This window comes from Phoca vitulina, unplaced genomic scaffold, assembly GCF_004348235.1.
Source record: "Phoca vitulina isolate PV1807 unplaced genomic scaffold, GSC_HSeal_1.0 scaffold40, whole genome shotgun sequence".
Lineage (NCBI taxonomy): Eukaryota > Metazoa > Chordata > Mammalia > Carnivora > Phocidae > Phoca > Phoca vitulina.
The window spans coordinates 102,944-114,479 of NW_022589743.1; the positions used below are offsets into that span (position 1 = coordinate 102,944).

At 42.3% G+C, this 11,536-nt stretch overlaps 1 protein-coding gene across 1 annotated transcript; it reads left to right on the plus strand.

The window, feature by feature from the left end:
• Nucleotides 1-3,916: 3,916 nt before the first annotated feature.
• Nucleotides 3,917-10,948, plus strand: KRT40 (keratin 40). The gene is made up of 7 exons (XM_032429074.1): nucleotides 3,917-5,143; nucleotides 5,861-5,943; nucleotides 6,425-6,581; nucleotides 7,956-8,117; nucleotides 8,196-8,321; nucleotides 9,638-9,858; nucleotides 10,384-10,948. The coding sequence occupies exons 1-7, from the start codon at nucleotides 4,697-4,699 to the stop codon at nucleotides 10,481-10,483; spliced, it is 1,296 nt and encodes a 431-aa protein (XP_032284965.1). The 5' UTR covers nucleotides 3,917-4,696; the 3' UTR covers nucleotides 10,484-10,948.
• Nucleotides 10,949-11,536: the final 588 nt, after the last annotated feature.

Here is an 11,536-nt window from a genome sequence, read left to right on the forward strand (position 1 = left end):
AGAAGGAGGGGGGAGGGAAGGAAGGGGGAAGGGAGGAAGGAAGGAAGCAAGCAAGCAAAGGAAGGAAGGAGGGAGGGAAGGAAGGAAGGAAAGAAATACTGTGCTGCTGGTATAAGGGACAACATGGATGAAATAAAAACTATGACATTGAACCAAAGAAATCAAATTAAAAAGTATGCACACTGTGTGATTTGTTAAACTCACAAATAGAGAATACCAATCTCTGGTAACCAGAACCAGAGGAGTGTTTATCTTTGGGAGGTAGGGACTAAGTGAAAAAGGGTAAATGGGAACATTCTGGTGTCGTGGAAATGTAGATATCTTGACAGGGGTGAAGGTTACATAGGTATATGCATTTGTCAAAACTGCACTTCACTATATGTAAATTTCATCTCAATTTTAAAATTTTGGAAGAAAAAAAGAATATGTATTTGGCAATTAGGGAGTTATTGGGGACCAAGATTGATCAGCTAGAGACCTTACATTGGCATTAAATTTTATTATTTATAAAGTGAAAGATATCCATATTGTTTATGCCTTGACAACTCGATGTAGAAGTGACAGCTTATTATTTTTCCCTACAGCGAGGACTTAACTAAGTCCCAAAGGAGTTGCATGACTAGATGAAGATAATACAGCTAGTTAGTAACAGCACTGGAATGAGAATGTAGACATGACCAGGAGGACATTGCTCTTTGTCCTCTGCCAGTCTTCCTTGTCCTGCAGCATTCAGTTTCTTTCATAAGCAATTATGTGTCAAAACAGAAACCTCAACTGAGCCAAGCGGTTATATTTCTAGCAAACATTTATTAAGGGCCTATTATAGTATGTCCCAAGTGCTGAGGATAAGCCAAATAAGATATGCCGGTCTTAAAAGAGACATTTTCCAAAACGGAAAAAGACCAGTAAACATAAAAATACTGAAAATGTTAAGAGATGTGACAATTGCTATAGTGGAGGTGTGTGCAGAGTGCAATGGGAAACACTTCCATCGCAATGTGGGGCAGTTGAATGCCATTTCAGCTGTCTTAACAGGTGGGTTCATCCGGGGTGGCAGGAGAGCAGTGGACCAAGGAAACACCACCTACAAAGCTTGAAGGATGGCTGCAGTCTGGGGTTTGTGAGGCAAAGTATCAGGCAATTAGCCTAGAAGGGTAAATTGGCACCAGATTGGAAAAGGTCATTTGCCAAGCCAGGAAGTTCGGATTTTTTAGGTGGAAAGTGGCAAAAAATAGATTTGTATTTTGCTAAAGTGAGTCCAGCAGCGGCAAGTGGATGTTCTGAAGTAAGGGCACATTACAAGAAGAAACAATGATGTCATTTTGTCATGACCTTTAATGGCATCTATTTATTTTCTCTATTCCCAATGTTCCCTCCTTTTGAGGATGATCTGCCATAAAAAGGAATTCTGGACAATTTCAATATTCTTTTTTGTTGTTGTTTTGTTTTTGTTTTTTAAGTAGGCTCCACACCCAGCATGGAGCCCAACAGGGCCTTGAACTCAAGACCCCGAGATCAAGACCTGAGCCAAGAACAAGGGTCGGACACTTAACCAATTGAGCCACCCAGGCACCCCAGCAATTTCAATATTCTAAGATGGGAACTAAAGCTATCGATTGTCATACAACACTACCTAATTAATCAAGCCCAAAATAAAATAGTCCGGTGTGTTGGTGCTCTCACTGCTTTTCTCTCTCTCTCCTCTCATTCTTTCCATATATCAACATTTTACAAAAAGAATTAGCTCAAGATACAAGGAAATATTTCTTATTTTTACCTGCAGTTACTTTAAAATAATGACATATTGCTGCATTTTAATTAATCAGAACCTATGATAGACAACCAAGACATGGATTCTCTTCAAAGAAATTCTTCCTTTGATTCATTAGGTTACTGTGGAAATTGGAATTTTCTCCAGAGATTTGTAATTTCTGATTTTCAAATATGTTTTTGAATCCTTGAACTCATGTCCTCTGCAAAACAGTATCAATATACCATCAGTATTCCAAGAATGTGAAATGGGCAGAAGACAAGAACAGACATTTCTCCGAAGAAGATATACAAATGGCCGACACATGAAAAAATGTTCAACATCGCTCGGCATCAGGGAAATACAAATCAAAACCTCAATGAGATACGACCTCACACCAGTCAGAATGGCGAAAATTAACAACTCAGAAAACAACAGATGTTGGTGAGGATGTGGAGAAAGGGGAATCCTCTTACACTATTGGTACGAATGCAAGCTGGTGCAGCCACTCTGGAAAAGATGTGGTGTATATATTCAATGGAATATTACTCAGCCATCAAAAATAATGAAATCTTGCCATTTGCAACAACGTGAATGGAACTACAGTGTATTATGCTAAGTGAAGTCAGAGAAAGACAAATACTATATGATTTCATTCATATGTGGAATTTAAGAAACAAAACAGATGAACATAGGAGAACAGAAGGAAAAATAAAATAAGATAAAGAAAGAGAGGGAGGCAAACCATAAGAGATTCTTAAAGACAGGGAACAAACTAAGGATTGCTGGAGGGGAGGTGGGTGGGAGAATGGGGTAACTGGGTGATGGGCATTAGGAGGGCACATGATGTAATTAGCACTGGGTGTTATATGCAACTGATGAATCACTAAATTCTACTCCTGAATCTAACACTACACCATGTGTGAACTAACTTGAATTTAAATAAAATATTGAAAGGAAAAAAAAAAAGAACAGGGGCGCCTGGGTGGCTCAGTCGTTAAGCGTCTGCCTTCGGCTCAGGTCATGGTCCCGGGGTCCTGGGATCGAGCCCCACATCGGGCTCCCTGCTCGGCGGGAGCCTGCTTCTCCCTCTCCCACCCCTGCTGCTTGTGTTCCTTCTCTCTGTGTCTCTCTCTGTCAAATAAATAAATAAAATCTTTAAAAAAAAAATTAAAAAAAAGAACATTTAGCATTAAGTGTTGAATTGTAAAGAGAGTCACTAAAATCAAACCCAACTCCACTTAATGAATAATAAATCCTAAGAGTCTACAACCATACCACCCTGAAAGTGTCCAATCCTTTCTGATCTTGGAATCTAAGCAGAGTCAGGCCTAGTTATTACTTGGATGGGAGAGTAATAAATTTTAAGAGGCTATTTACATCCATCTATTTAAGATCTTTTGTTTTGGTTTTGGTTTTTCCACTATCAGCTACCTAGGAAGAATTGTTCAGAGTTAGAAAAAAATTAAGTTTTTTTCTGGATCATGAAAATTTTGACTTTGTCAGAATAGTGGGTTTTTCCAAAACTTAAAGATTCTGGAGGCAATCTTCTCTTCCCACCTTTGAAAATGAAAAAAATACTACAATTATGCCAAGCAAAGTGAAAGAGATTATGCTATATAATGGAGATGAAATTCAAGACAGAATCCAAAGAAGTTATCTCAAATCCCTATCCATTCAGTATTGCACCAGGGATTTCAGCCAATGGAACTGCTGGTCCGAAACTCACATTATAAAATTTTATTCCCAGTCCCAGTGTTTCAAATGTTTATAAAATTGTGACCTTAAAAAGTAAGTAAATAAGAGAAAACAGATTCCATCTCAGAAAAGAAGACTTCTGCAGCTTCCTTGTCCCTATTCTGAAGTGTAACCCATGAGGGTTTAGTTTCCCAAGAGACTAAAAGATTGTAACCTAGAAATTGTATTTCACTTGGGGCCCCTGAGTGGCTCAGTCGGTTAAGTGGCTGCCTTCAGCTCAGGTCATGATCCCAGGGTCCTGGGATAGAGCCCCACATCGGGCTCCCTGCTCAGCAGGGGAGTCTGCTTCTCACTCTCCTTCCTCCTCCCTGCGTGCACTCTCTCTCTCTGTCTCAAAAAAATAAATAAAATCTTTAAAAAATTGTATTTCACTCTTATTATTATTACAGGTGAAAAATAGTATCCCCAATCTAAAAATGAGGCATAGGAAATGTGGAGAAAGCAAGTTTCAGGAAATCAAAGATCACAATTCCAGATCTTGATAACCAATTTGTATTTTGGCCTAGAGGGCACAAATTATGCCCATCAGTTATATAAGGTGACTTTTCAATTTGCACACAAGTAGACATAGTTCATACGCACACACATGCCCATACACACACACTTTAAACCCAGTATACACCTCACTCCTCTACCATGTGAGCACAGCAAGACCATAAAAAGCATTGCAAAGATTGCTAACTACATGGAACATTTTTATGATGGCACAAACAAATAAATGGCATTTAATGAGATGTAATATGAATTTTAAAAGGATATATAAACAATTTCCAATACATAGGAGCAAAATCTGTGGGAATATTATTTTCATTATTTGTAATCAGTTGTATCTGTAATTACTGAGTGGCCAAATTTTCTCTGCCTTTCCATATTCTACCAAAAAGACAATGCTTCCTCTGAAGATTTTTTGAACCAAGCATTTTATCCTACTGGCACATGGAAATAGTGCCCTTACTTAGTAACCTGAAGTTATGCCTCTTTTATGAGGCATAAAACTCTTCTCAGCAAACAAACAACGCTAATGAATGTTCATATGAAAACCCGCACCAACAGCGATAAATAGAACATCCGGTACATTCTGTAAATACCCATTTTGCGGGCTGTATAAAAGTCTCAGGAGGGAAAGAGACTCTGGGAGCCTGTCAGCTAGAGTTTTGCAACTCGTCTTTGTTCTTCGCTTCTAACAGGATGACTTCCGAATGTTCCCCCACGTGCTGCTCTTCTGAATCCTGTGCCAGGGCTTCTGAATGTGCGTTTGCTCCAACCTGCTCCGTGGAAACCACTTGCCTCCCCAGCACCCCCGCTACATCCAGATGCCAGACTCCCAGCTTCCTATCCAGGTCTCGCTTGCCAACTGGTTGCCTCACACCATGCTACTTTGCTGGGAATTGTAATACTCTGTGCTTGGTGGGGAACTGTGCTTGGTGTGAGGATGGAGTGTTCAACAGCAGCGAGAAGGAGACGATGCAGTTCCTGAATGACAGACTCGCCAACTATCTGGAGAAGGTGCGTGGCCTGGAGGAGATGAATGCAGAGCTGGAATGCAGGATCCGAGAACAATGTGAAGAGGATATCCCACTGGTGTGCCTCGATTATCAGCGTTACTTCAACACCATCGAAGAGCTCCAGCAAAAGGTCTGGTGTTTCATTGCCCTGTGCTCCACCCTCCCAATCTGTGATTTGCCTTATCTTTATACAAAAAAAAAAAAAAAAAAAAAAAAAGGCTGTTCTATGGAAGTCCCCGCAGGGAAAGGGGTCTTCCAAGAGGTAGTGTGATGTAGAGCAACGGGTGGTGGGCTGAGAGTCAGCAAACATCAGCATTACCTGCGGGGTTGCCAGTAATCATTGAGTGGCCAAAATAAACTCACTCACATCTAGACTTTATCAACCAGAGAATGAGAAAAAACTGCATTATACCTAAAGTTATTGCTGTATGTAACACTGGACATTTATATTTCCATCTTTAACACAGATATTGATATTTCATCTTTTTAATCATGTAATGTCACCCTAGTAATCGTTTTCTTTTCTTACTGATGAATTTTTATTATCATGGATGGGGACAGAATCATAATACAAACTACCTATGGAGAAAAATTCAACTGCCAAGGAATATTGCAAAATGCCTTAGGCCACTGAAAAACGAACCCTTTTTTTTCTATATTTCTTTTATAAATTGGTCCTGCTTTTTTCTCCATGGAAGCGACATGGTTAATAAGAAAAATAGGCTGAATGCTATTTTATACTTTCTTATAAAGACTTTTAAAAGATAAATAATGGCATAGTTGTTAAATAGATATTTAGGTTTCTCTCAAAGAGCCCTCTATTACCTATAACTAACTTACTCACCAGATCTTGTGCACGAAGGCAGAGAAATCTAGACTTGCTGTTCAGCTTGACAACTGCAAACTGGCTGCCGATGACTTTAGGTCAAAGTAAGTTAAATTTTAATTTGAAAATAATTTATGGGGCGCCTGGGTGGCTCAGTCGTTAAGCGTCTGCCTTCGGCTCAGGTCATGGTCCTGGAGTCCCGGGATCGAGTCTCACATCGGGCTCCCTGCTCAGTGGGAAGCCTGCTTCTCCCTCTCCCACTCCTCCTGCTTGTGTTCCCTCTCTCACTGTGTCTCTCTCTGTCAAATAAATAAATAAAATCTTTAAAAAAAAAAAAAAAGAGAGAAGAATTTATGGCTGCCTCTCTCTCTCTCTCTCTCTGTCTCTCTCACACACACGTGCGTGTGCACACACCACAAATATTCTCTATATAAGCTTTATTTTAAGCTAAGAATGCTCCCAAAGCTCACATTTATGATTTGGGATATGGCTTCCTTGAGCCCTTGTGTCACTCACCAGCATGCCCAGCACTGTGCACAGTGTCTAGCAAAGTAAGCACAGTCTGCATCTCTTTTGCTGTGAAAGGTACGAGTCGGAACTGTCTCTTCGCCAGCTGGTAGAGACAGACATTGGCGGCCTGCGTGGGATCCTGCATGAGCTGACTCTGTGCAAAGCTGATCTGGAGGCCCATGTGGAATCTCTGAAGGAAGATCTCCTTTGCCTTAAGAAAAACCACCAAGAGGTGAGGAAAGTGGTAAAATTGCTGAACGAATGTAGAAGTGACAAAGTCAAACTGATAGATTTCGTGTTGTGTATATAAATCGAACTGGGCAGATATTGCTAAAGCTGGAACGAAATTACTCAAGGCACTGTTACAGGATTTTTGTTCCCTTAGTGCCCGCGGTTCTTGGTCACGCCGCTTCCAAGAATGAAGAGGTAAACCAGACGAAGAGTGGTGGGCAGCAAAGCAAAGTTTATTGAGTGATAGTATAAAGCTCCCGGAGTGGGAGGGGACCTGAGAGGGTGGCCGTTTTGGTGTTCAAATCTAGCGGTTTTTATAAGCCCTTTCGAGGAACTGTCTTGAGCGTCCTGAGTGTGGGTCACCTGTGGATTGGCTGTTAAGGTGTGCCAACCAGGGCTTTGATCATGCACCTGTCTACCTATCGGGTTATTGTTCACATGCTGCTGGTCTTTGGGGCTGACATCTGGAGACTACCTGCCTCAACTTGTGATAGTAACCAATGTTTTATGGTTAATTGTTATGTTTCAGGATGTTTTGCAAAAGTCACTCCTGCAGAGGCTGCGAGATAGGATGCTATTGTGGTCTTGTCTATGCTGTAAAACAGGATGCTAGTGTGGTTTTGTCTTAGCTGTCCCGGGTCCCTGTTTTCTTATTAGGGACCCTGGCCAAGTGTCCAATTAACCTCTAACAGCACTAATGTTGTTCAGCCTGATCACTCTGGCATAGCTTTGGATGTACGTGTGAAATGGCCCCCAGCCAGTATCACATGAAAGAACCAAACTGCTCACCTGCCATTGCTTTTGTGAAGGAGGTAACTTTACAAATGGCCTTCCTTAGAGGCATTATGCCACATGTAACTCTAATTCATAAGGTATGAAAATCAGGCTGACAAACACAGAGTGTGAAGGCCATTTCAGAAAGGGGATAACATCTTATGCAATATTTGGACCAGTATTTTAAAATATTCTATGTCTATAAACTTTTTAAAATCATAAAATATGAGGATATGATTATCTCATGTTGATGAAGCTACAAAGTGAGTAGTTGAATGATGTAACAGTGTATTTTCCCTTTGAGCATGTGTTGATCATAATAGCATTTACTGAGACCTTCCTATGTGCCAAGGACTTTCATAAGTGCTTTATATGAATGTTAACTCATATCTCTCACAATAACTCTCTGGGGAAGGCAAAATTATTATACCCATTTTGCAGATGCAGAAACTGAGTGATGAAAAGAGATTCAACCTAAGCAATCTGAATCTAAATCCCACACTTTTACTCACTTCTCCAGAAATGGGATGCCCTTGGGACGTCAAAGTAGATTTTTTCCCCCACCCCCCTGTGACTTTCTTTACTCCATTCCCTCTTCCAGGAGGTCAACTTGCTTCGTGGACAGCTGGGTGACCGACTCAGTGTGGAGCTAGACTCTGCCCCCACCATCGACCTCAACAGGGTCCTGGACGAGATGCGTCGTCAGTATGAAACAGTGCTCGCCAACAACCACAGAGACGTGGAAGAATGGTTCGCTGTTCAGGTCAGCACCCGAAGCAAGAAATGACAGGCTTCCAGACTTCTGCCTTCTTTCCATCCTCTAATCATACCTGTGTTTCAGACCGAGGAGCTGAATCAGCAGCAGCTGTGCTCCACGAAGCAGCTGCAGGGCTGCCAGACAGAGATCCTGGAACTGAAACGCACAGCCAATGCTCTGGAAATTGAGCTCCAAGCACAGCAAAGCCTGGTATGGAAGGGAAAGACAGCTCTGTTTTTCTCACTGAAGAATCAGACCCTGAGATGCTATCCCCTCTTCCGTAACCCCAAGGAGAGACCCACAATTCACGTGGCAGAAAGTCTGAATTTCCGATTTGCAACGATTGTGTTTCCTTGCCTTTCCCAAATACTGCTGTTTACCTAACTAGAAGCAGAAGTGATAGGTCAACAGCTTGTACTGCCCCAACGGGATGCCCTGACCTTCCCTCCTGGGCTTGAGCATGATCCTACAGCACCTTCCAGAGACAGAGAGAGAGAGAGAGAGAGCAGGAGGGCAGGAGCAGAATGAGAGTGGAACCTCTGAGCCAAAGGCACTCAAGCATTCTGGTGGGTTTTAACTCTCTTTTGATTCAGGCCAATTTCCCAAGCTCATCATCATATAAAAGAATGGCATTCAAACATTGTATTCTACCATTACCCTAAACTTACCCAGGATCCACACCTCAACCAGACCCCTCATTGCACCCCAGTCCACCAAGCAACAAGAATACCATGCACTGGGGGTGCCTGGCTGGCTCAATTGGAGGAGCACGCGACTCTTGATCTCGGGGTCGTGACTTCAAGCCCTACATTGGGCGTAAAGATTACTTAAAATAAATAAACAATTTAAGAAAAAAAGAATACCGTGCTTTGAAGATCACCCTAGCCAGTTCCAGTCGAACAGCACTGTCTGTGCCACGTTAGGCCCTATAGAGACTATGTGGGTGAATAATAGCTGCACTTTCATCTTGTGAGAGCCTTAAAAGCCTCACAATAACTTTATGGGGTAAATCCCTTTATTAACCCCATTATACAGATGAGGAAGACTGAGATTCAGATTAAGTAGCAGAGGTCATGCAGTTTTTAAGAGACAAAAGTGGAAGCTGGATGCAGCTGGTTCCGTCCCAGAGCCTCTTTTCTATACGGCTCCTGCCTGCCTCAAGCCCATTCTCAGTTTCTCCTCTCAAATGCTGTTGATCCTCCTTAAGCTACACCAGTATGTTGCAGGTTGCAGTGGGCATAGTGGTGGTAGTAATAACTAACGCTTATACAGCTTTTAAAATTTTTCCAGGCACTGTTCAAAGTGCCTTACGCATATTAGTTCCTTTAATCCTCACAACCATCCTATGAGTTAGGTACTTTGCATTGCCCATTTTTTATAGAATAAAACGGAGGCTCAGAGAAGCTAAGTCATTTTCTCAAAGTCACATAGCAGCACTAGGGTAGAGCCAGGATTTGAAAACAGGCACTCTGGCCCCACGGACTATGCGACACAGCCCTTCTGAATACACTCTTTTCCTTCTGCAGACAGAATCTCTGGAATGCACCGTGGCGGAGACGGAGGCCCAGTACAGCACCCAGCTGGCCCAGATGCAGTGCCTGATTGATCACGTGGAGGCCCAGCTGGCTGAGATCAGGTGTGACCTGGAGCGGCAGAACCAGGAGTGCGAGCTCCTGCTCGACACAAAAGCCCGGCTGGAGTGTGAGATCAACACGTACCGGGGTCTCCTTGAGAGTGAGGACAGCAGGCAAGCTCCACACGATTATTCTCAAAATCCCCCAAGTCACAAAGGGGCTCATGCAGGAGAATCCTGCTTCCTCAAGATCTGCCCGAGGTGAAACCTCGCTAATGCATTAAAGGATCTCCTTACAAGAGTAAAAAACAAAAACGGCTGAGGCTAATCACATGACAGTAGAAGTGTTTAAAAGTATTCTAAGTTCTAAAGCAGATCAAGTATCGTATCTAAGATTCCATGCTGGGGCGGGGGGGGGGGGGGGGTCTCCCTTTGTTCCTGCCTTCCGCCAAGGGGAAGTCAGAAACATGCATAAGACGACATTTGCAAAGTGGAGTAAACACATAAAACTGTATTCAGCTAGCACAGCTGCCGTGAGCATGAAGCGGCAATGCTGGGTCCAGGCCTGAAATAGGCTGAAGTCAAATGTTACTCGGCAAAGGGTATGCAGAACATCATTTGCAGGGCAAATTTTGATCTTTCTTGAGTTGAAATTTTATCTGGCTTTCCCTTGTTAAGCTTGGTTCAAAATTTCCACAGGCTTCCCTGTAACCCGTGTCCTGCCGTAAGCACATCAAGCAACACGTGTGAGCCATGCTCGGCGTATGTGATTTGCACGGTCGAAAACTGCTGTACATGAATGCTAAACCCCCCGCACGGCAGACGGAGGAATCAAAGCCACAGTGTCCTGGAAAGGAGATGGGGCTTCAATCAGAGACATCCAAGCCTGAAAGTCAAGAAGGCGTTTCTACCCTAAAATTGACCTCTAAACATCCTCACTTTATTTCTGCTTTATCATTTCCTCTCCAGACTGCTTATTTGTGACATTCTAGGAGTCTATAAAACTTTTTTGCTAATCTCCAAATAAAATGTGTTTCATTCCTTTAGCATGGTAAATATAGCTTTGTGGCTTAGAACTGTGGATATAATATCATGTGATGCCAAGGTAATGGCCTAAACCCGTGGCGATAGTTTGATTTTGCACAAACTGAAGCTGAAAATAATTTTTAACTCCTCAAATACAAATAGATTAATCCATGCAAAATGTCATATATCTTGGAAGACAGTTGTATGTATCTTTCTGAGAGGAAATTTAGGAATAAATATTATTTTATTTAGGATTCCTTTTTTTTTTTCAATTTGGCACATGAAAGGGGGAAAAAAGTCAGTTACAATTCCACACCCCAAACACATCCATTGTCAGTATTTTGGGAACTTCCAGCTTTCTTTCTTGCTTTCTTGCTTTCTTTCTTTCTTTTTTAAAAGGTTTTATTTATTTATTTGACAGAGAGACAGCGAGAGAGGGAACACAAGCAGGGGGAGTGGGAGAGAGAGAAGCAGGCTTCCCGCGGAGCAGGGGAGCCCGATGCGGGGCTCGATCCCAGGGATCATGACCTGAGCCAAAGGCAGACGCTCAATGACTGAGCCACCCAGGCGCCCCTAGCTTGCTTTCTTATAATAGGTTTTTCCATATGGTGGCAATCATATTTACATATGCACATAGTTGAGTAACCTATTTTTTCACTGTGTCATGTAAATATTTTCAATCCCAATAAACATATAAGATTGTCTTGTGACCATTATTTTAGTGGCTGAATAAAATACCATAAGGTAGGGACTCCTGGGTGGCTCAGTCAGTTAAGCATCTGCATTGGCTCAGGTCCTGCACTGGGCTCCTTGCTCAGCAAGGAGC

What these genes read in the sequence shown, in the direction of transcription:
- KRT40 (XM_032429074.1), top strand. Translation starts at nt 4,697, where the DNA reads ATGACTTCCGAATGTTCCCCCACGTGCTGCTCTTCTGAATCCTGTGCC. An exon ending in TCGAAGAGCTCCAGCAAAAG is followed by an intron (nt 5,144 to 5,860) that starts GTCTGGTGTTTC and finishes CTTACTCACCAG; the next exon opens with ATCTTGTGCACGAAGGCAGA. An exon ending in AAGAATGGTTCGCTGTTCAG is followed by an intron (nt 8,118 to 8,195) that starts GTCAGCACCCGA and finishes CCTGTGTTTCAG; the next exon opens with ACCGAGGAGCTGAATCAGCA.